The 24,296-nt window shown below is 29.7% G+C and overlaps 4 protein-coding genes across 4 annotated transcripts in view; 1 reads left to right on the forward strand and 3 right to left on the reverse strand.

The window, feature by feature from the left end:
* Window positions 1-400: 400 nt before the first annotated feature.
* Window positions 401-1,705, reverse strand: LOC119682206. Its single transcript, XM_038095576.1, has 2 exons — window positions 1,370-1,705; window positions 401-1,226 (listed from the first exon to the last, which is right to left on the reverse strand). The coding sequence occupies exons 1-2, from the start codon at window positions 1,629-1,631 to the stop codon at window positions 772-774; spliced, it is 717 nt and encodes a 238-aa protein (XP_037951504.1). The 5' UTR covers window positions 1,632-1,705; the 3' UTR covers window positions 401-771.
* A 4,365-nt stretch (window positions 1,706-6,070) lies between these two features.
* LOC119684885 overlaps window positions 6,071-24,296 on the reverse strand; it is a 142,784-nt gene continuing 124,558 nt past the window's right edge. Inside the window, exons 4-6 of the mRNA XM_038099018.1 lie at window positions 17,140-17,369; window positions 7,782-8,174; window positions 6,071-6,173 (exon numbers count right to left, since the gene is read on the reverse strand). Coding sequence (XP_037954946.1) covers window positions 6,161-6,173; window positions 7,782-8,174; window positions 17,140-17,369 — 636 coding nt within the window. The 3' untranslated portion in view covers window positions 6,071-6,160. The remainder of the gene's footprint in view (window positions 6,174-7,781; window positions 8,175-17,139; window positions 17,370-24,296) is intronic.
* Window positions 12,436-12,953, reverse strand: LOC119684889 (neural Wiskott-Aldrich syndrome protein). Its single transcript, XM_038099022.1, has one exon. The coding sequence runs from the start codon at window positions 12,832-12,834 to the stop codon at window positions 12,541-12,543; it is 294 nt and encodes a 97-aa protein (XP_037954950.1). The 5' UTR covers window positions 12,835-12,953; the 3' UTR covers window positions 12,436-12,540.
* LOC119684888 lies at window positions 21,687-22,509 on the forward strand. Its single transcript, XM_038099021.1, has 2 exons — window positions 21,687-21,978; window positions 22,036-22,509. The coding sequence occupies exons 1-2, from the start codon at window positions 21,810-21,812 to the stop codon at window positions 22,173-22,175; spliced, it is 309 nt and encodes a 102-aa protein (XP_037954949.1). The 5' UTR covers window positions 21,687-21,809; the 3' UTR covers window positions 22,176-22,509.

Genomic DNA, 24,296 nt, shown 5'->3' on the forward strand with positions numbered 1-24,296 from the left:
TCATTTTTTTTAAAATTCAATTAAAGTAATATTCATACTATTTTCGGTCAAGGCTTGTGTCGTTGGTTGTTCCTCGAGTAACCAAACGACTTTTGTCTAGGTCAGCGTGTGGTTTAGAGCTTGTAGGGGAGTAATATTTTTTTAAAATATCTGAACTTTGTTGTAAAAAGAAAGTTTATATACTAGGTACATTAGTAGGTGAAGTGAAACGAAGATTCAATCCTTTTCATTTAGCTTAGTAAGCCGTTTTGTTATTATGTTTCACGCAATTCTAGATAGAAAGTTGGTAATATTAGAACTAATCGGACGCATAGATACAAACATATTTCAAAAAATATGCTTAAAATATCTCTGAGTGAAAATATAATAACATTCTGAATATAGACAAAAATTATAGTAATTTCAGTAAGTTTGTATGTCGTATGGAAAACTTTATTAGTGGAATCCGAATTTCATAATTTCACTACAAACAATTTAATATACTTTATGGGATTTGAATACAAAAATAACGTCTATTCACTACTGGAATCCAAGATGAATTTTCATTTCCAAATGACATGTTGTAATCACAATCATGAACACCGCATCGTTGCCAATTCCCTCCTTTTGCTATTGAGAATGCATGAAAACATGAATCTGACATAGGTTTTGGAAATATGATTTGAGCTCCCCTTCTTTCCAGTTACTCAATATGGCTGGTAATAAAGAAAACATTATTCTAGAGATACCGAATACCTCCAATAGGGGAACTATTGCCTTTTTGCTTGATTTCTAAAGAAACATGAGATAACAAACCGCGTCGTCACTACTTAGTAATGTACATTTGGAAGGTTCCTTATTCTTCGTAGATTCATCATCTTTGTCCTTAACTTGACCTTCATTAACAGCAATAACCATAGTGTTAAGTGGTGCTGATATCTTCTTGCTCTTTTGCGACAGTGATCTATAGGTCTCCAATGTATGCGATTGCTTATCTTCCAAATCATATTTGTTTGGTATCTTGTTTGGTACATTTGGAAAACGAAAAGGAACCATAATATTCCTTTTGTTTATTCTTTCAAATGTATTACACTGTATCTGGAATAAGGATATTTTTAATGTTTTGCACATATTTCTCGGTTTCTTTTCCTTATTAAGTTGATTTGATTTATACAACGCTTGATACAGTTTCCAACATTCATCTGGTTTGGTGACGTGATTGATAAGATTCATGATCTCAGCTAACTCTGTCAGAGAAATCATAAATAAATTAAATAAAAAAATTATGAAAAAAAATTTTATGATTGTGTGGCTTTTTTTTTTTTTAGACTTTTTTAAGTAATAGACTAAGTTTAGACTTTTCGACTTCCGAGTTCGATAGTTTTCTTACCTTTCTCAACCGTGCTAAAATTTGGTACAACAGTCGCTTTAGTATTGATTGCGTTTGGAACAAGATCACTTCGTTGGTCTCCAAGGAACATATATTTCAAAGATAACTTCGAGAGATAAGCATCCAATGGTAATGTTCTCGGCTTAATAATTGTCGCGGTATTTTCCCTTAAGGTAAACGGACTTGGACTTGGTTTTTTCTTTTCCTTGGAAAAGCCCAAGACGCTTAAACAATTTAAATGTTTTAAATTTTGTCGAAACATATTTACAGAAATTTACAGAAATCAAAAATATATATAATTTTAAGTTAAATGTGGCCAGAAACTATGAATTTGTAGTTTTCTCATACAAGAAATAAAATGAAATGATTTTTAATATAATATATTTTGTAAGTAAATTCAAAATTTATTATTTCTATTTTAAAAAATAGTGCATGTTGCTTTGTTAAGTAATATACAGGGTAATAGGGAATCTTAGAATTTCCACTAAATTAGTATTTGTCTTCCATAGTTCATAGTTCCATTGCATATAGAAACGATCGAATTTAAATACAAAAATAAACGTCGGGATGTAAGGAATCCGAATTGGAAAGTAATCATATTACTAAATATATCCATACTGTGAAGAGACGTGTGTATGCGAATTAAGTGCAATCATTAGGACAATGTTCTTAAGAACTCAGACTTTCTTATGATACCGAACGTAATATTCTTTATAACGATTTATATATCATGCCACATAAAGAAACAGTTTACAAAACTCACATTTATAAAAACAACAATTTAGTGTGATTTGTGAATTGGAAGTGTATTAAGACTGGATTCTTCTGAAAATGAAAACAGGGTCATTAAAAAAACACCACAAGATAAGATTATGATGATTGGGATTTTTGGGCTTAAATACGATGATTTCAACATAGACGATATGTGGTTTTAAAGGGACAATGGAATATGACATACATTTCGTGAAACTATCTATTCATCAAGAGAAAAGTTTAAGGTCTAATCTGTCCTAAATGCGTTGAGTCACAAAAAACTTCTTGGTCAAGTGACATCAATAAGCGAAAGGAAGTAGTTCAATGTACAGTTAACCTTCTTACTGCTATAATTTGTGCTATTATGATCAACATTTTTCAAAGAGTTGTTTTATGTGCTGTCACATTATATACGTCAATCAAAAATACCAAAAGAAGTGAACAGAAAATATTAAATACTGTTTTGAATTGAGGTAAAATGAATAAGACAATGGCTCAAAACTCAGACTTCAAGTTTTCATGTCCGACTGTATGAGTAGCACAAAAATCAGCTAACTCTTCTACACATTTTCCACTTACTCGAAAGGAGCCAAACATTTTTGTAAAATATTTGATTAATATTCTCATTATAATGACCCTTCACGGTCTGTGATCTATAATATGTATCTTAAAAAACATACCAAACAGTTGATCTTTCCGAGTGTAGTTTCTATATGGTGGTTACTAATACTTTATGCTTACTAAAAAAAGAGTTCACTGAATTTGGAATGTACGTACATCAAGAAGTTGGAGATGTTAATGGATATCTAAACTAAAGGAAGTAAGTTGCTATATATGTATATATATATCTACATATATATACATATGTATATATGTGCATAAAATATATATTTACGTAACCTTAATACTGTGTCCTGAGCTATAAAGTAGTTTAGCCGTCATTTGGTCTACACTATTCTCAGTGAAAAACAACATCGTCCACAGAACAAGTTTACGATATAATTAATTATATGCTATAGAGTCAAATGATAGCGATGCAAACATACTTCTATTGAGATCTAATGAAAATCAACCTAATAAAAAAATTTTTATAAAGTGTTTTCCTTATTTGTCCTTTTCAAATCATTTTTAAGACACATTGAAGACTTATTTCATTGCATTCAGTTTTCCATTCCGACCATGTTTTTCCACAGACTTCTCTTAAAATCTATGCATATGTTACACCTAGTAATGATAGTGAAATACTGTGCTGCATTTCATTATTAAGCTATATCATAGATGGTGGTATCGGTTAGACTAAAAAGACTAAAAAGGTCACGCGTAGATCATTAAGGTCCATTGCGATACCAAATCAGAGTCTTCATTTTTAGCGATAGTGTGCATCGATTAAGATTGCCGTGTTTTTAGCGAATTTAATTAGAATTTCTACAGAAACCTCAGGTTCCAGTCCGTTAAAACTGATTTCGCCAACTATTTTTATGGAGTTCTCGAGAGAACCGGGTAGTAACACAGCAGATGTTTCAGGGTTCCATTTCTATCCGACTCCTTATCATAGATGGTAACACTGTATACACTTCTTTAAAATTCTGAACATTCTAAACATTTCCTCATTATATATGATTACGGGTACACTATTACATATATAAAATTCCTTCTACTATAAGGCAACAAATTTTTCGCAAAATAAAAACAAAAATTTTTATACTTTTTTTTTAATTTTATTTTACTTCATACTTTATACAAAAATTATTTCGGTTTCTCATTTATTACATAGAGTTACATATTTAATACATAATTTATATGCAAATTGCAAATATATATGTATATTTTTGTCGTGATTTTGCTTTTCATTAATTTTCAATTTATTTGCATTTTTCATTTTCATTTTCATATTCATTTTAAATATTTAATTTAATTTTATTTTATTTAATTTTATTTTATTTCATTAATTTTTATTTTATTTTATTTTTTATATATTCTTTCCTTTACTGACTTTAAATTTTTATTCTACAATTTTTATTTTACACGATTTACGGAGTTGGATTCTCTCTGCTTTTGAATTTTAATTTTACGGTCTATTTGCTTTTGATGCCGAATTGCTGAAAAATAAAATTGGTATTTTATTTAATATTATTTCTGTTTTATTTATGTTTCGCTTTTCTTTTATTAAATAAATAAAGTCAATGAATAAAAAATTTATTTTACTTTTAAACAATAAAACGTTTGCGCTTAAATATCAACAATTCGGCCGAGAGTGAGTTGAGTGTTGCCAAATTAAAAAAAGGAGGAAATAGAATATTTCAATAAAAAAGAAACGATTTAAGTCAGAGTTGTTATTTACTCCTGAATTCAGGACAACCAATCAAATAGGCAAAAATTGAAGATTAAAAAAAGGAATTCTAAAGTTGTTCAACTTTCTCATGCCATTCAAAATAAATTTATTTTACGTTTTTTTAAGAACTTTCTTTCTCTTTGAATTATTTTTAAGTTTCGGAATTAATTTATTTTCTTATACATAATTTTTAAATATAAATTTACGTTTTATACCTTGTTTGAAGTTGCCAAATCTGCTGCTTTGATGAGAGCAACAAATTTGTAATTATTTAAATTTTATATAATATATTTAAATAAAAATTAATATATATATATTTATATATTGAATTTAATTTGATTTTTATATATACTTTTTGTACGTCTACTTAAGATTTTTTTTCTACATCTGCTTTTCCCATATTTCAATATACAATAAATTTTCCGATTCTTTTTCCTTTTTTTTTTTTTGAATTGGTTTGCAAAAAAAGTATTTATATATATACCTAAGCACATATGTAATATCTTCAAATACATATATCTATATTTATATGTAATTTTTCAAATTTTTAATGTACATTCATTAAACTTTCTTAATTTAGTTTAAATATTATTTTTTAATTATTTAAGTACGCACACAACTACATAAAATTTTTATTCTTTACGAAAATATGTTTTTCAATGATTTTAGGTTTATATATTATTTAACTTTTATTATTTTTGCAATTCTCCGAAATAAAAAATAAAAATAAAATTAAGTGAACTTAAATTTCGTTTTTGTTTGTGTTTTGTAATTAATTTTGTGTAACAATTGAAAATAATTAAAAAAAATTAAAAAATCAAAAAATTAAAAATTAAAAAAAAACTATTAAAAATAATAATAAAATTAAGTTAACTTAAATTTTTATTTTGTTCATTTTTTGTAATTAATTTTATATAATAATTGAAAATAATTAAAAAAATTTAAAACAGCAAAAAACTATTTTATTTTTTAAATATATTTACCATAATTATATTGATAAAAAAAATATATATATGTAGTTGAAAAATAAAAAAAAAAATATTTAACAATTAAACTAAATAAATAGAAACAAAATTTTTGATTTAATATAATTATATATAAATTACATAAAATTAAAGATTAATTAAAGTTTAATTGAGTTTTCAAATTATGTTTTATGTGAAGTCAATTCTTTGAAAAATACTTGCTTAAAAATATATTAAAATAATTTAATACCATAAAAATAAAAAAAAATATTAATCAAAATTTCAAGTTAACAAATCTTAAGGTTATTAAAAATTAATAAATAAACGTAAATAATTAAAAAAAAAAAATCTACTTATATATTAATTTGCCGTACATATTTATTTTATATTGTCTTTAGCCTTAGCCATTTCTTTTTTTTAAATAACTATTTTATTTTATTTTATTTCAGTTTTTATATATTTTATTTAATGCAACTTAAATTCTTAATTGTAGTATATATTTACTTACTTTCAAAACTGATTTTTGTTTTTTAAGTGAAATTATAAATCATTTTTACTCTTAATCTAAAAATTGAATTAAAATTTACCTTGTATTGATGTTCATATATTTTGTATATATTTTTCTTTTAAATTACATTTAATTAATTAATTAATTTCTTTTTTCTGTTGTAGAATATTTAATACATTTTCTCAAGTATATAATTTTTAAGCCTTACTCAGAAGTTAATTGGATTTATCCGTTCATGTGTTTGACCTGAAATTAAACAAAAAATTTAATATAATTAAATAATTTTAGTAGGAATTTAAAAAATTTTTTTTTTTTATTTTTAAATTATTAATTTAAGATTACTATTTTTTTTCTATGCAGAGGTTTCGAAATTACTTTTTATATAATTTTAATTAATTGAATTTTTGGCTGGCAATACACCATAATTCCCATAACATCAGTGCTATGGGAATTATTTTTTCTATTTAATTATTCGAAAATAATTTTTTTTATTGCATTAATATATTATATATAATATATATTTCTAATGAGGTGTTGTTATTATTATTACGCAATATAAGTTTTTGGCTCTAGACTTATTGGTCTTCTGTCGTCACTCTTATTTCCTATGGTAGTAATTGGTGTCGGTATTATTTCTTTAAGTCATAATAATAGTTACTATTTATATAGGTACTATACTATTCCCATTATTATTAACGGTAATATAGTCGGAATTTTTATAAATAATTATCAAATATAATTTTTTATATATATATATAATATTTCCATTATTACTCTTACTGCATCATTTCAGAATCATTATAAAATATCTCTTATTATATTCCTTCAACAAGTGTCAATTTTACTTGTTCTAAAGCAAAACATTCAAGTAATTCAACTAGGTTTTTTCCAACTTCACGTTTAAGTCTAAACTCACTATTAGTCAGTTTTTAGTACCCAAATTATCTATTTTCTTTAATTTATATAGATAAACTTTCTTTGGTTACATGTGTTATATGATTATCAGTTTATATCTTCCTGACAAATTTATAACTGTCATTAAAGCGTCCAACAGGAAACGGATTTTCATTTAACTTTCTTAATATATTATATAGCTACTAAATCTGCAGTTTTAGCAGTATATATCACTTGATTCGTTATGTATGTTATATGTAGTAGAATCTATTTAATAGTAATAAATTTACAGTTACTATATAATTTTTTAAATTCATATGTTGAGGTTAGTTGAGTCAGTGCACTTGAGCACTTTTACTCTCTGTTAACTACGAGATTTCTTTATAGCCTCTCTCTACGCCTTGACTGGATTATTGTTTATGTCTTCATCTGACCAAGCAATAATTTGCCTCAGATGTGCATATCTCCTCGAGGAGTCTGTAACCATTCTGAGATTCGATACCGCGGTGTTGGTAAATCTGTCAGTTTTCGTAAATAATTTCAGGGCTCTATCTTTTATGTATTTTTTGATCGTAACAATCTTCAGATTCCTGAGAATGTCATTCGTCCTAATGTACCATGGTACCTTGAAAAGTCTTTTGAGAGCCTGACTTTGTGCAATTTCTAGCTGGTGTGTAGTAGCAATTAAGGCTTTGCGGAACGCTACTCATTCATATAGAAGTGACGGTTGAATTATTTGTTTATATAATAGCATCAATAATAATCACTTTCTCTTCTACTGTTTCTTTATATACTCTTCATTATCAGGAAAATAAAATTTCTTACCATTTTTTATTTAATTATTCAGTTTTCGTATCCTTTAACTTCATTTTAATTTTCTTTCGTCAATTTTATTAAAATTCATTTCAAGCATTTTAATTTATAAAGATTTAAAATTACAAAAATGAAAGCAGAACTTACCAGTTAAAGTATGAAGTAGGCGAGTGGCATCCCTTTTCTGTGCCACACCATTTCGATTCTTGCAACGCAGGACACGGACGTCCGCCACGCTTGCCATGCTTAATGACTTTACGATATCGATGCATTTCACCAATGCCGCAAGTCTTGCTGCAGGGCGTCCAATCTGACCAATGGCTTACGCGACAGTCACGCTGACGTTTCGCACGATGACGTTTTGCAATTTTTGACGTTGCCGAGGACGAGGACGTTGATGAGGTTGATGCCGATGCTGATACCGCCTGCGAGCTGCGTTCGTAACTGTTGACAATATTCTGCATGATAGCATTTTTGTCATTTTTTGGCACCATATTTGTGGCGGATATAGCCGAGCCGAGCGCAATGGAGTTATTATTGCTAAAAGCAAAAATAAATATAAATAAATGAGAAGAATTTATATGGAAGCAAATTTAAAAAAGAGATGAAATTGAAATTTGTTCGCTTCATGGCAATTTTGTATGCAATTAATTTTTGCAATATCCATTAACCTATTTTACAATAAATAAAGCAGGAATGGTGTAAGTAGCTGAAACAGAAGCCGAAAGTGGAGCCGAAACTGAAGCTGAAACAGAAGCTGAGGCAGATGCCGAAGCTGGAGCAGAAGCTGAAGTTGATTGCAACCAAATGAGAAACCGCAAACTGTGCCTATAAATTCGTGAAATTGCCTCGCTTACATTCCGCGTACGTTACTTCATATCAGCACAGTTGAAATGTGCATAAAATTAAATTTTTTTTTTTTGATTTGCTGCTCATATGCTTACCGCTACCACCCTCAACTGTTTCTGTGTCCTTACCGTCAACTTGCGGTTTAATGAATATTTTGTTTTCTTTCCCCATTTCAATTTCTGGTATATCTTTTGTTATTTTAAAGGTTTTTCGGTGGCGCAGTGTTACGCGACAAGGACATGAATTTAATGGAAAACGTGTCACTTCACACATTGCCAGGCAGGCAGTGGCGGTTTTTTAGTTTTTAAATTCGCAATAATTTCGCTTCAATTGTAGTTTAGGTGGCTGGCTTTATTTCCATCCCCTAAAAGTATGCTACACTCTGCCACTGTATAACAGTTTGGCAGCAATTGTATTTGCAACCATAAGACAATTTCAATTTAAATTTGCATTTTGAATTTTCATGTTCATTTTCATTTTCATTTTCCATTTACTGCCTTTTATCAAATGCACATATATATATATATGCACACATACATATATATGCACATATACATACATATGCACACATGTATATATACATCATATGCGAGTTTAGCCTTTAATGTACGAGTATGTGAAACATACTCAAGATACACCCACACACATACACACACCAGCGGTACACTGTTAAAATAAACACAACAGGCGCCAAGGCAATGCGACGGAAAAGGAATTAAGCAAAAGTAATAAAAACTCAAGTAAATTGCGGAAAATATTAAAAACGTGTGAAAGCACAAACAAACAATAAAAATTCATTTTCAGTTTCTACTACACGACACTCACTAAATAACCAGTCTGGCAACGCCACCCCGCCCGAAACGAATCTACAACATCGATTACCAAATTTGGTGCTAATTTCAGGACGTTGTGTTGTTGGTGTTGCCAGGCGAAAATCAATAAAAAAACATTTTGGCAAATTACGTGGAAGTAAATTTGAAATCAAAGCGATGCGCACATAAAAGTAATTTTGGAAGTTATTAGCGTAAAAATTGGTTTGACAATTTCATTTCTTTTTCCCCTTCCCCCTCAACCGAGCGAACCTTCACATTTTATTTCGTTTAACACATTGTAATCGAACTCCAGTAATTACTGTGAGGAGTCGGGATGCTAACAAAGTAAACTGAAGTTTGGTGCCTTCGAAAGGTGGCAACTTTGTTGATAGTTGGCCTTAGCAGTTAGATATATTAAAGGGGAGTGGGGGTTAACGATTGCTGGCTGGGCGATATACAGTAAGCTATGAGCAATATTCGTGTAATTTATAGAATTATGTCTTTAATAAGATACATGGTTAGGTTATATATATTAAATACATAATATAATATATAAAATGAAAAATATAAAATAGGTAGAAAGGCAGGCAAAGTATTTACAGATATAAAAAGATCTACGGAACTTAGTAAGGATACTAACTAAATAAGTTGTTTGGAAATGATGCCACGTTTGATCAGATATTAGAAAAACAGACTTTAAATAAAAACTCGGGAATGAAGCAACAAAATACCAACTACACACACAACAGCGAGGGACAGAGCTGAATTGCTAGAGAAAGAAACCTTGATTTTGTTAGGACCCGACATAGACTATTATTACCACTAATAAGGATAATAATCAGATGTAGTTTAATTAAAGATAAACTCAATCATGTAGTGCCTCATTATACAATGTTAACTGTCGTGCTGCTTTGTGAGCGTGTCGAAGCCAGGGTTGTGAGAAAGTAAGGATATACTTAGGAAACATTTTTCTTAGCAGTGTTTTTGCAACGTATTATCTCTAGATTCTATTGTCAAGACGGTGGATGCTATCGGAAAGGGGTTAAAATATTCCCGAGATGAAGCATATCTAACGTAATAACGTAAAAGGCATCTGAAATCCAGTAGGCAACACCAGATACTGTTTGGAGTAAAAAAAGTTGTGAGTGAGTTTCTTTAGAGTTTACGTTTTCGGTTTTCCTGACTAATTGAGGTTGATTTTATTACAATGATGATGGTTATATTGTAAATATGATTATATGCCTGCATTCATTTTACTCCATGTCGGATCGGAACTATGCTCGAAAGAATGGCAGAGGTGTTAGAGTTTATTGGCATCACTTTGTCCCAAAGAGAAACTATAACCAAACGTATAGCTTCAATTGTTGCATTATCGCTTATCCTTGCATACTGATACGTGTGCAAAGAACACCATGGTATTAAGTTTTAATGGCAGGCAATTATATTAAAGAATTATGGGATCTGTCAAGGCGGTGGATCTACTCCTAATTTCCTCCTGGATAAGCCATTCCGGTGCCTCCAGTTTCATTGCATTGCTGATAAGTTGGATAGTTGTTTGCAGTTTTGCAGTATGTCCGGTTGGCAATAGCTAGTTCGAAACAAACTGAGTTGCGAACTTTGTCAAGCATTTATAACGACTAGTCGTGGTTGTGGTCCTGAAGGTCATAAAAGATTTTGTATCCAGACTTTATTACGAATACGTTGGATAGTGAGAGAGCATATGTGATGTAGTTTCTTACAACTTCCCACCGCTGCGGTAAGAATCATGGACAAAAATCCATGGAAGCATGGTGGCATTGCACTTTTCATTTCGTAAGCAGATAAGTAAGAATTTACTTTATCCTGGAATCTAAAGCTCCATACTAACTTCGTTGTATCCAATAGTTTACAAATGAGTTAAGTAAATCAGGAGATGGTCTTTACTCATTGAAAATAGTAAGTTTTCTGAAGTAAAAATTTCTATTTCTTTTTAAATATAAATAATAATATTTCACAACAAAATGATAAAATAATTTTTTTATAAGTAAATAATTTTATTGAATCATTTTATATAAATTAATTTAGGAATTTTTAACTGATAACTGAAATGTACTCAACGTACTGTGTCTGGCTGATATGTAATCAGTAATTTACATGAATTAAAAATCAATTATTTTTTATCAATATCTGATTTTTAATACGATTATAACTGCAATGAGATATAATTTTTTGTATATTGTATACGTACAGATACATGAAGAATATATTAATGTATATTTGTGACAAAATTTGTTACAAAAAAACTATTTTTTGCATTAATTGTATACAATTTAATTGGTATTACGTGTCTAAAATATCTATTTCAAATTATTTATGATTTTTTAACATTTATAATATAATAAGGAAAAGCTGAACAATATTATGTATTATTTTGATTATTGTGTGATATACAAAAATTTGTAATATTATACTAAATATAATATAATAGAAAATAATAATGCACTAATTTATTAAACATATGATATAAAACATATTTGTTTTATAAATTGTATGAAAAGGGTTAACACTAAAAAGATTTTACTAAAAAAAATTAAGATATAATTGATCCACTGGTAGTAAAAGCTAGTTAAAAAATCAATTAATTAAAAATGAATTTTTGCAATAGCATTTCCTTACTATTAACCCTTTATGTACAATATATTAAAAAAACATATTTTATACGGCACAAACCAAATTAATTAGCGCATAAGGTAGACATATGATAGATAATTATATATTAATATATAATGGTTAAGGTAGTAGCCTTTTTACAAATTTAAACCAACAAAGAGGGGACGAACTGTCCAAATTCAGTAAAGTTGTCGTGTGAATACCCAATTCATTTTCTTAAATGAACTTTTATAAAAAAGTTTTTTTTTATTTAATAATATTAACTTTATTTTTCGAATTATTTAAATATTTCGGGTATAATATATATTTTTTCTAAATTTATTTATTTATTAGAATGTATTCAATTTAAAAATCAATCGTTTTTTGTTTTTAAAAATTAGATCTTTAACTTTTTTATTTAACTTATAGCTTAAATAAACTTTTTTAACACTAATTCAAATAAATTTATTTATCTATAATATATTTAGAATATATAAATATTGGTTGCAATAACACATATTAATTATAAGCACATATATATGTATTTGCTCTTGTCCACTTCTCATATATTGTTATTAATCCCTATAGTTTACTTCTTAGGTGAATTTATATCATTTTCATAAAATAGTGCAGCAGAGTATTTCTTCTTGTGGTCTAACATATACTCCAGCCGCTGGCTGTTGTGCGCCTACATAAACTCCGGCTGGTTGTGCTGCACCAACAACTAAAGGTGGCGCTGCAGCACCTATAACTACTGCCGGTGGAGGTGGTGCTCCAATGATCACAGCTGGTGGTCGTGGTGGTCCAATTATTACTGCTGGGGGCGGTGGTGGTCGTGCGCCAATATTAATATTAACCTGTGCTCCTCCTCTTGGTGGTGGGCCACCCCAACCTCTTCCTGGTGGTGGCATAATATATCTTAACTGATAAACTTTAAGTTGAAAGTAAACGCTTTATACGTCTTAAGAATTGTACCGATCGTTTCGAAATATTCAAGCAAACTAAATTGATTTATAAAACTGTCCAAAACTGTCATACTGAATATGGGTCCGTCAACATCAATCAATTTGTAATTATGGTTGGATCACATAGCTCTGGTATGTGAATTGAATAAGTGAATTAACGTAAAAGCTGATGATATCGAATTTATCTTATCAATGAGTTTGTCAGAGTAGGTGCTTCCCACATGTTATTGTTAGTAATTTTGAAAATTATTACAATATAATAGATATAATTCGATAACGTATAAGTTTTAAAACTGAATATGAGTAAAATTCAATATTGATAATAAATTAATAAAATGAAATGATTAGGGAATAATGTAATATAATAATTTTTGATATTTTTTTTTTCTTCCATCTTAATAATCTTGCATTATTACTTTTATTATTATTATTATTTTCTTGGTACATTTTCAATGTATTTATCTGCAATACATTAGGTAAAGACACCGCTCTTAGTGAGAGCATAAAGCGGAGACGAAGGTCTTCCATAATTGTCTCTTATGAGCCTTCTGCTGGATTTCGTTCCATAAACCAAACTGTCGACGTTCAGCGTGTATAGAGCGCAGCCAAGTGACTCGTTTGCAGCCAGGCCTACGCGACAATAGACAATAGAACCAATAGAACCTGAAGTTTTATTGGTACATTTTCGAATATGGTGATACGGTGTTTAAGATTAACCGTGGTCAGAAAATTTTAAGTGTACGACGAAGACATTTATTGACAATTACTTGCAGTTTCTGTCGGATGCATTCTGTGACTTTCAACGTTTCAGATCCATATAGAAGGATTGATTTGATGCTAGTCTTAAAGATTTTCAACTTAGTGAGATATGAGATAAAGTTTGAGAACCAGATTTTCTTCATTTTGAAAAATGGATGATGGACTTTACCAATGCGAGGTAAAGCACCCATGTCGGCAGAAACTACAGAAACTATCTTGTATTATATTCTAAGTTGACTAAACATGTTCATACAGTGCCGTTTATATAGCCTGGGCTTTTTAAAACTAATTCAAAGTTCATATGAAAATATTTCATTTCAAAAAAATTCTTATCGAGTATAAAATGGTTTAAACTCAAGAGCTATAAGAAAATAAAATTTGAAACCGTTGACCTATAAATCAAATAAATACGACATAATACCTACGATAGTTGTTATTACTATATACCTAAAATAATTTTATTTTGTCAACATTTTTGGTTTGATTGGTTATATTTCTTTAAAGAATATCAAAAATAAAATGTTTGTGAATATTGATATGGATATAATTGTTTTTCATATTCAAAAATTTAAAGTTTTTAAAGTTTCCCAAAATAAATTTATTTAACTTGAGTTAACTGTCACGAAGAGAATTTTTGAGAAAAAGTGTTACCTAAATTATGACCAAAATAAGAGAAGTTCATTCTTACTCTTTCATTATATATAGTAGCTTTATTATGTCTTCAATTTTGCTCTTAGTCATTTGCTCTCTTCGTCACTTGTTCTTGTCTTCACTTATTCTTCTCGTCACTTGTCCTTTTCGTCATTTAACCCTCTCATCACTTGTCTCTTTCGTCATTCATCCTCCCCGTCTTTTGTCCTTCTAGTCACTTGTCCTCCTTGTTACTCTTCCACTTCGTCAGTTGTCCTCTTTACTCAACCTCTCATTCGTCATTTGTCCGATCCGTCACCTGTCCTTTTCGTCCTTTTCGTCACTTTCGCACTTATTATAATTTAGTCCTTATTTTCACTGACTTTATTAGGATAGATTTTCATATATCTACGTCTCATGCCTGGGGCATCATAATCGTCAATATCATTTACTTCAGGAGGATTACCCCCATCTGCACCATCAGTTGATTCTTGATCTATATGTAAACCAAGTTCATCGTAGAAAGAGGGATCCACCTCAATATCAACAACTTCAACAGTTAGAGGCAGATCCCGCTTTTCGATATCATCACTTTCTATATCATCATATTGCTTGGTAACCTCAGAATCCGTATCCAAAATATTGCCGTCAGTGGCAGCACTAATTAAACTTGATGTTGTACTTATTAATCGCTTCTGTATCGCACTACAGGCAATTTTTTTTATTACTTTGCCGAAATGATTCATCTCTAATGTTCTTATTTACAAAAATTTGAATTTTTTCCGGACCAGAATTAAAACTCACTCTTAGTGAAATATATTTCATATGAAATTCGAATTTTTAAAGCAATAAATTTTTTAACATTTCATGTATGATAATTTCAAAGCCAACTTAATATATTTAAATCATTGCCTATAAGCTTTTACTGATAGATTAATGACGATTGACAAATCTATATTTGTAATATAAGCGAATCTTGAGTGAATCTTCTCGTTGTCCTGATATCTGATATCAGATAGCGTTAGGAACCTTCATTTTGACAAAAATTAAAATGAATCATGCTGTACCAAAGAATATGATGGAAGATCTTATATGCTGTTAAGCAGAGTTTAAAAACAGACTTGTCTTATAGGGTTGGTCATGCAGACCATGGAGATCTCTCAGATAACTTACTTAAAGATCAGAACCACAGCTTAATTCTTTTGAGAATTGATTAAACAAGATAGCATAATTCGTGATAAAAATGTTAGAACTTGTTCGGAAGGTAAGTCATATTACTAGAGGAAGAGGAGGATACAACCATAGAGAAGCCATTACTTGGCAAAGAGGAGACCAACTTCCAAACTATAGATGCAAAAACTAATGTCAACTGACTGCGCCGTACCTGATACAGTTATGGAAGAAATATTGTTAGATTTCTGGGATTAGAGTGGATGTGACTGTACTTACTAAGAACGGTAACTTTATATATTCTTGATTTTAAACTTCCAGAGGAATAATACATTCTATATTATTTAAATTTCAAACATAAATATTTAGATTTAAAAAAACAAAAACAACTTTTATTTAAATATATTCTTACTTTCATATTTTTTTGCTCATAAGCTATAGAATATCTTTTATGTATCTATATAAAATCTATATAAAATTATTTATTTCACTTCTCAGAACCTTGTACATTTTTCTTCTCAATTGTACAAATAAAGTTTTGTGACTTTTTAAGAAATCCTTATTAATTCATCTATTCACTTTAAATATAGATTAATGCAATTCCAATCAAGTTTGTTGAAAATACTTTCAAATAGCAGTGTAAAATATTATGATATTACACAGTTCTTTTTGTCAGAGTCTTCTTTATTATTGTTTTCATCGCCTTTTATGTTTTTTTTCTCTAAGCCTTCTATATTCTTTTTCTTAGTGCTATCAACATTCTTCTTTCCAGAGTTTGGTATTTGTTTTTTCTCAGAGCCTTGTACATTTCTCATCTCAGAAGCTTGTGTATTCTTCTTTTTAGAACCTTCTAGATTTTTCTTTTCAGCGCCTTGTACATTATTCTTCCCAGAAGCTTGTGCATTCTTCTTTACAGAACCTTCTATATTATTCTCCTCAGAGCCTTGCACAGTGTGGTTGTTCGACCGTTGTGCATTCTTTTGCTTAGAGTCATCTACATTCGACTTCTCAGAACTTTGTATGTTCCTCTTTTTAGTGCCCCCGTTATTCTTTTTCTCAGTGTCTTGTAGATTTAGAGTCTTGTTAGAACCTTGTACTTTTTTCTTTCTATTATTATCGGTTCGATCGGTTTGTGTGTTAACAGCTGATGCAGCTATTACTGCTGGCATAATATTGACATTCGATGTCTTACAATTCGAATTATGCGTTGGTTTATGATGAACTTGATTGTGACTATGGTGCACTACATGATGATGCACAGTACTTGTTGATGTAGAACAGTGATGAACCATGATTTTAATATTAATTAAATTTTTTTCTTTGTAAATTTCTCACTTCTATACTTTATAAAGTAACTATTTAGACAACTGCTAACAAAAAATATTCAAAAGCACTGAACAGCAAATATTTTTATATGAAAAACACAAATGCACGTATCAGTAGCAAAATACGTCTTTAAGTAATTGATGGTCACTGATAAGATAATAAATTCAATAAAATTTATTTTAAACAAAACACTAATTAATGTAAATATTATTAATAATAAATATAAAAATATTATTATGAGTAATGAGTACAATGATCAATTCAAAACATATACTTTATATACCCCTTATGGAGTAGCTTATCAGAGCATAAATAATAACGTATATAAGAGCGTAAATAAGTACGTCACATTTATGCTTTACTTACTTTGGATTCATTTTGGCTAATAGCTTTGATCGTATTTTATCGCGTTCTGATATCGAAGTTGGCTTTGGTGAAATCTCGTTTTGTCGCTCACGTTCAATGCTTGCCGATAATTCATTATTCATTTCAACGTGATTGTGTTCCGTTTCTAAATGGGTTTGTGTCTTTACTGTTTCATATTTACGATCATCTTCGGCAAAATTGAAAACTTCGCTTAATTCGTATTCTTTTAACTGAAATAAGTTAAAATAAAAAATTATTATTATATATTTAATTAATAATTGAATTAATTATTGATTTAATTAATTAATTGATTTAATAATTAATTAATTATTTAATTATATAATTTTTCTTTTTTTTAAAAAAAATAATTAACTATTGAAAATTTTAAATTCCCATTCTGAAGGTAAATGGAATTTGAATAAAAAACATATTTTAAGCTTCTTCCACACTGGACCATTTCAAGTATCTACTTTTATTTGCAATGCAACAAAATAAACGCCATATTTTTACCACGACCTCAAAGTTATTATATAGGCATTTTAATAATTTCTGCTCTTATCACACTCTTATCAGTTAAATAGCTATGAAACATCTACTCTGTTTTTATTCGGCTCTCTCAAAATCTTATTTTAAAATTTTGGGTGCTACTAGTTAGATTCTATATCTAATAAGTTGAACTATCTTTCAAACTTTTAATAGGGTCAACTGAAAAGTATATGTGAATAGACTCAGTTCTTGAAATGTGATTGTAATTTATAGAACATGTCATAATTATAATAATAATCTTTTAAACTTTGCAAATAAGACACAATCTATACTTTACATAGTGTTCATTGGTTTTAGCTACCTTCAGAGACTCTGATCCGGTGTCGCTATGTATCTATTCAGACTCTGCGTGTTCTTAGGCAGCCATGTCTTTTTTCAAAATGTCTGCAATCGACTACGACATTTTGTACCTTGAAGATTCCTTGGCAATATTATCAGTACCTTGTACATTTTATCATAAATATTTTATCATAAATAGTACTTGGCAACACACGAAATAACTTTGTATGGTCAGCCAAATTTCAATAAATTAATCAAATTTTTGTGGTTGTTATTTCTTCATTACTCTTCGAACCCTTTTCATAGAAATTTTTGCTAAACGAAGCGCGAATAATTTATTAAACGATCATCTATATTTCGATCAACAATGAAATCTAATAAATAGAAATGGATTCTTTATTACATTACACTTATCTTAACAAGCTATATATTACCGATTTTTAAAGCTAAAAAAAACATTTTGGATCACAAAATGATTTTAAATATGATTTTATTTTACCTAGTCAGTTTATCTGAAAAAAAATGTAGGTTGTTGTCGACGAGTAATAATGTGAGTCTGAACTGGATTTGGGCAAAGATGTAGTCCCACATATTTTCTTAACATACTATTGGGGAGTTGATCCTAACATTGAAAATCTAAATTTCGATGAAATATGTTATGACGAAATATTCCGTAGTAGCTGCCTTCGCAGATTGGTCACCCCGGCAGTTCATTGCAAAGTACAGAATTTTAGAATTATCTCTTTGGTCTCCATAAGTTAACTAGTTTTGACTGCCGTGATTTAAGCACTTAAGTCCTTAGACATGTGAGAATATACTCCATGAAGAAAAATGGTAGGATGCATACTTTTTACGTAGATATCTGCTTAACAAGAGTCTTATATATGAACAATTTTTCTCAAATCAGGAAAAAATTTTTTCTCTGTTGGTTTGGCACCTCACTCGAAAACAAAAGTTGGCTGATATATGGGAACTTACTGCTTGATGACTTTTAATATAGACGCTATGAATGAACAATTTTTTTTAAATTATATTTTCTTATTATTATTTGAAACAATCTAAAATCTTTTGGTTGAACACTTTAATTGAAAGTATAAAAGTTGGTTGAAGCTGAAGGTCCACGCAAGAGATTTTCAACTTTACTAGCTTTTTCTATGAGAATATTAAGATGTGAATACTTGTTATTTTTAATATTCTTCGATAAATAAACTTAAATAAGACTTAAACCTGAAATATTGTATTGTAACCGAAAGACTCTAAGATTCTGTTGGTAATCCTTTGAAAGAAATACTTTTAAGTTACTACATTTGGTTAAGAAGAGTGAAAATTATTTATAAGTGCAGCTCACAGTTTTTCATGTTTAAAAACATTTTTCTTACTCCGTTCAGTATAACAAATTCCGAGCGTTCCGAGTACAAACTTAAAGTTAAATCTCACAAAAGTTCTGCTTTTGAACTTCAGCATGCCAACACTGGATTTATAAAAGATGGCAACGCTTTGTCACGCTGTGGCATTTTAATTTATTTATTTTCGACTTAAGTTGTTAACCGCATTGTTACGATTGTTGCTTTGTTGCTGTTTTGTTGTTACGTTCTTACGTTGTACGTAGAGGTTTACCTTAAGCATTGTTACGTCTCTTTAAGCGCGCCGTTGTTTTCCACCATGTTGCCATCTCTTTCCACTTGTGTTCGTACTCTCATTGGCATTAAAAGACATAATACCGAAGAAAACTGTGAAATTCCTTGTGGATTACACGCACGAGAAATTCCTTTCCGCAGAGATTAAATGCAATCGGAATGTGTAAATGAGGTGCGTCTACATTCGTCGTCGGTTCGAGCTTAACTTGCAAAACTCATGTGTAAACGGAGCAGGGGTAAACTTTAGTTTAAGTGAAAAATGTAGTTGGGAATTAAATGCTTTGAATGTCAATTGGCATTAAAAGGTTTTTTCTCAAGTTAAATATTTTTTAATTCAAATAAAAAATAAATTCATTAAGTGAACTAAAAAATGTTGGAACTGAAAATGTTAATAGAAAAATAATTTCTGCAACGAGTTCAGGTAGCTAAGACTAATTAATTCAGAATTATGTAAATCTTGTATATACATAAGGTTGGAGTGACAGCTTTATGCACAAAGCCTACTTGAGTTCAAATAATGGCCGGATGCAATACCACGCAATAGTGCTCTTCGCAGATCACAAAGATTTCCGGAAGAACCGTAGTAGAAAGCTTGCAAGTAACGCTGAGGGGCACGCCTCCTGCAATGATGTGGAAATGATCCCTTACCTGATACAGCTGTAAACGTGGCCAAGTTCTTAATATATCAGTTTGATAGCTATGTAAGCCCAGTTAGAAAAGAGTATCCACAGATTATTAATTTCTTGAAGCCAATGATGGACACTAACACATGAGGTGAATTATAGTCAAGTCGGTAAGAAAAAAACCACAAAAATTTTTAAACTTCCCCAAGCCAATGATGTACATAAAGTGAAATACAATTCACTCTTCATTCATAGAGCCATAACCCCCACAAAATTAATTATAGAGTAGACCCAGTCTTATAGCATGTGTTTTTAATATGTAGTAACCCAGTTAACTTTGATACCATAGTACTAAACAGGTAACGCCTAAGTTAAAGCAGGACTAGTACGGTTTTTGTCCAGCTTGAACCAGCTCGATCTGAAGATCTGCCTAAATTTATTTAGCTATAATCATAGATATTCTTGCCTGATTGTCAGTAAGGCTGTTACAAGTAGTAATATTGGTAACCATATTCAAAAAATAAGTGTCAGAGACTAGAGTGCTTGCATTAGCAAACTCATCTGCCATGGAGATGTTCCTGTATCCAAGCACACATGTAAGTTGAGAACACATAATATGTAATATTATTATTATATTAATATCTTTTATCAAAATTCCATTTGTTCTAAAATTCAGAAACGGTATTATAAAGTCTGGAATCGGGTCTTTCAAAATAACAATTGAGAAAAAAATGTTATAACTTCGGAAGATCATTTTACTAAAATAAGTAAAGGATAAGTCTTTAAAATTAAAAAAAAAACCAATTGTGAATTTGAAAAATATTAAATATATAGTGGACATTTTGAATCTCTTTAAATATTCATACGATATTCTTAAGAGTGCTATAGGAAGACTGTAAAACTAATATGGCAATTCTTTATATGAGTCTCTGCATAACCTGGCCGTACGTGTGACTATCTACGGCGCAATATATTTCTAATATAACTGAGTGAACATTGAACTAAAAAATTTAGTTCAATGTTCTGTATAGGTCTATGTATGAAGTTAGTATTCTCCAGGACTTTTACTCCGTTGTTTTTTTGTGGTTACTTCTTGAGTATCATCGGGTCCCTTAGAGTTTCTGTAGTATTATTTTTTATCATGGTTCTCTCCGTTCGTATTATGAGGCTTTATTATTTTCTTTTAGAAAGTTTCTTTGGGTCTTTAGTATATCCAATGAAGTATTGTTACGTTCATTAAACCACAACCAAATATCTTAAAAGGATATTTTAATGTGCGAGTAATCGCAATATTTTTGATACGCTGATCTACAGTTGTTTTTGTATCTATAATCTTTAATTGCTGTGTTAACATCATAAGGTTTATCTAGTGAATTCATAATCATCACATACATTGCAATAAAAAATTTTGATTGTAGTAAACATTTATATTTTTAATTTTTTTACCTCATTAAATCGAAAACTCTGTCATTCAATACAAAACGTTTCACTTTCCGATCACTACAAATTTTGATCTCCTTATATTTTATAAAATTTTTAGAGCAGTATCAAAATTTTTAGCGAAGAGTATATATTTTGGTCAAATATGTCAATTAAAAATTTGTATAATATTGCGTGGGCAATGACGTCACCTCATATACAGGATAATATATCAGCTAATCTGCAGGATATGCAAAATAAGATAGAAGCTTTGAAGCGCGAATCGAATAAAAATAAAAATTTTGCCGAAGTAACCATCCCTCGTAATCAATCTGGTAACTTAAAAACTTTATTTCAAGAAAAATTTGGTGGCATAACTAATTCAATTGCAGATAATCCTCAATTTGATGTGGAGAAAACTGCATTAATGGCAAGCGCAACTGTTGAAGTTTCGGAACAACCAGGATCATTTAGTCCAAACATGGGTTTATCAAAATCAAACCGGGGGATGAATCGCAATTTTGGCCAGTAAAAACCAAAATTTTTGGTGCAACAAACTAAGAATTTTGCCAAAATTGCTTTTAAAGATGTTTCTTATCGGTTGCTTATTAAACTATATAGACTGGCTGCAGAGAAGAAACTAGTTTTGGCATGTTAAGACATGGGAGTGTGATTGTAGTTTCAAGGATATTCAAAATAATTCTCCAGTTCTTGGTTTAGCTGTAGCAGTCATTTAGAAAAACCTGGTTAAATGTTACATCCTGCCTTAATGAGAAATGTATTCTAACAATCAAATGAAAGCTTTCCAATGGAGCTGAAACTGTATGCAACATGATAGTGGTCTGAAAATCAGAAGAATAAGATGGGTAGGTTATCTTTTTGTTGCATGACCGTTAGAATTTCACTTTGACACTTAAATTCAAAGTTTCTAATGGATTTTTCAAATTTTATTTTGGAGTCGCATAAAATAAAGTTAAACATTTCTACCGAAATTAGAAATAGTTTTTATATGCATAGATGTATTTTTAGAATACGTCTAAATTTTTTTTGCTAAGACAATCTGAAACAATCGGGCTACTAATCTAAGACAATTGGGCTACTAACAATGACTTCTAAGAAGACCGATTAGAATTTTTAAATTCTCTCTGCTCTGATTTGCCTAAGTCTATAGAAATCTGTTAGAAATTATTAAAATTCTGCTCAAAGTAAGGAATCTGTCAGAGAATATTAAATCTCTTATTAGGTTTTCTAACAGGTTACTGTAATCTCAGATATCTGAATAAAATAGGCTTTCAGAGATAAGTATATGCCGGGTTTAAGAAACGTCTGAATTTCCTAACTTGAGCAATGGTGAACTTAAATATTTATGTGATAGTCTTATTCCTCTTATGAAACAATCAAAGCTGTTCAAGTTTCATAAAAGAAAGCCTATAGATTTGATGAAGCAATTAGAGTTAGCAGGATAGACTAAGTCACCGAATAATAATAATAATTATAAGAATTAGTTACTATAATAATAATAGTAATGTATACTATTGAACAAATTTATGTATTTTTATTGAAGAAGGCAGCAGTTATTTTACTTTAAAGAACGATCATAAAAAATTAGTATGTTCTACAGAAAATATTATGCAGGATTTTAAAGTATCGATGTATGATAGAATAGAAATAAATAGGGTATCAGCTCAAAACGGAGCGGAGCACTGCGACCACAGTTAATCTTTTGTGCTGATCGATGTATGATAACTCAAGCCAAAAAAATTTACGAAAATTTTGAGTATAATCTACCAAAAATGTGATTAAAAACTTTCAAAAAATTCAACTTTGATCAATAATAGTTTTGGAACCCATACTATAAATAGAAAAATATGTTATGTACCAAATTTAAAGAGATTTAGTTATATTCTCTGTTACTATCCAGGTTTAATGTGGTTCAGAAAGTGCTAGGTCATGAGTTCCTAACCCCCATCCGAAGTAGGAATGTCTTCAACTACTGTCATTTGAGCTTTTATTCAGAAGCCGGTTTGTCTTCTGCTCAATAAATATAGATAATTATTATAGAAGATCTATGATGGTAGCAGTGTTCTGCTACCAAAGATCGAGTTTCCCGTTGATTTCTATTCTAGTGGATTTATAATCGGGATATGTATTTTGCTATTCGGAAGAACCATTTGTTAAGCTTATAGAAGTAGCTTTTGAATATACTTTTTCCGATATCTTGTGTCTTAATAAATATTATTAATAGTTTTCTGCTCATATACAATTTTCTTTACTACCAATTAGTCTATTATTAAATATGAGGATTCCCAAGTTTTTTGTTACAATTTTCATACTTAACGAAACTGCAATCTAGTATAGCATTATATTTTCATCTGAATGAAAGTTCGAAGTCTTTTGTTTTTAATAATTTCAGACATACAATATTTAAACACTGTTTATCTTAAATTTTATTCAAAGGATATTCTATCGAAATGCTTTAATATTTCAATCAAATAAAATTTACTTTCATTTCACTTGACCACACCGCAGTAACGCCTTGCCGGGGCAGGAGCAGTAAATGCTAAAAGGCTTTTGTATGCGTTTATACGAGCAGATTAAGCACGCATCATAAACAGTGCAGAATGGCTGGCATTAAGTGTCCACCTACAAATCC

This window comes from Teleopsis dalmanni, chromosome 2 (genome assembly GCF_002237135.1).
Source record: "Teleopsis dalmanni isolate 2A chromosome 2, ASM223713v2, whole genome shotgun sequence".
NCBI classification, from domain to species: domain Eukaryota; kingdom Metazoa; phylum Arthropoda; class Insecta; order Diptera; family Diopsidae; genus Teleopsis; species Teleopsis dalmanni.

Coding starts and splice junctions, on each gene's coding strand:
- LOC119684889 (XM_038099022.1), bottom strand. CDS start 12,834: ATGCCACCACCAGGAAGAGGTTGGGGTGGCCCACCACCAAGAGGAGGA.
- LOC119682206 (XM_038095576.1), bottom strand. CDS start 1,631: ATGTTTCGACAAAATTTAAAACATTTAAATTGTTTAAGCGTCTTGGGC. Junction 1,227..1,369: donor TTTTAGCACGGTTGAGAAAG/GTAAGAAAACTA, acceptor TTTCTCTGACAG/AGTTAGCTGAGATCATGAAT.
- LOC119684888 (XM_038099021.1), top strand. CDS start 21,810: ATGTCAATTAAAAATTTGTATAATATTGCGTGGGCAATGACGTCACCT. Junction 21,979..22,035: donor CATCCCTCGTAATCAATCTG/GTAACTTAAAAA, acceptor ATTCAATTGCAG/ATAATCCTCAATTTGATGTG.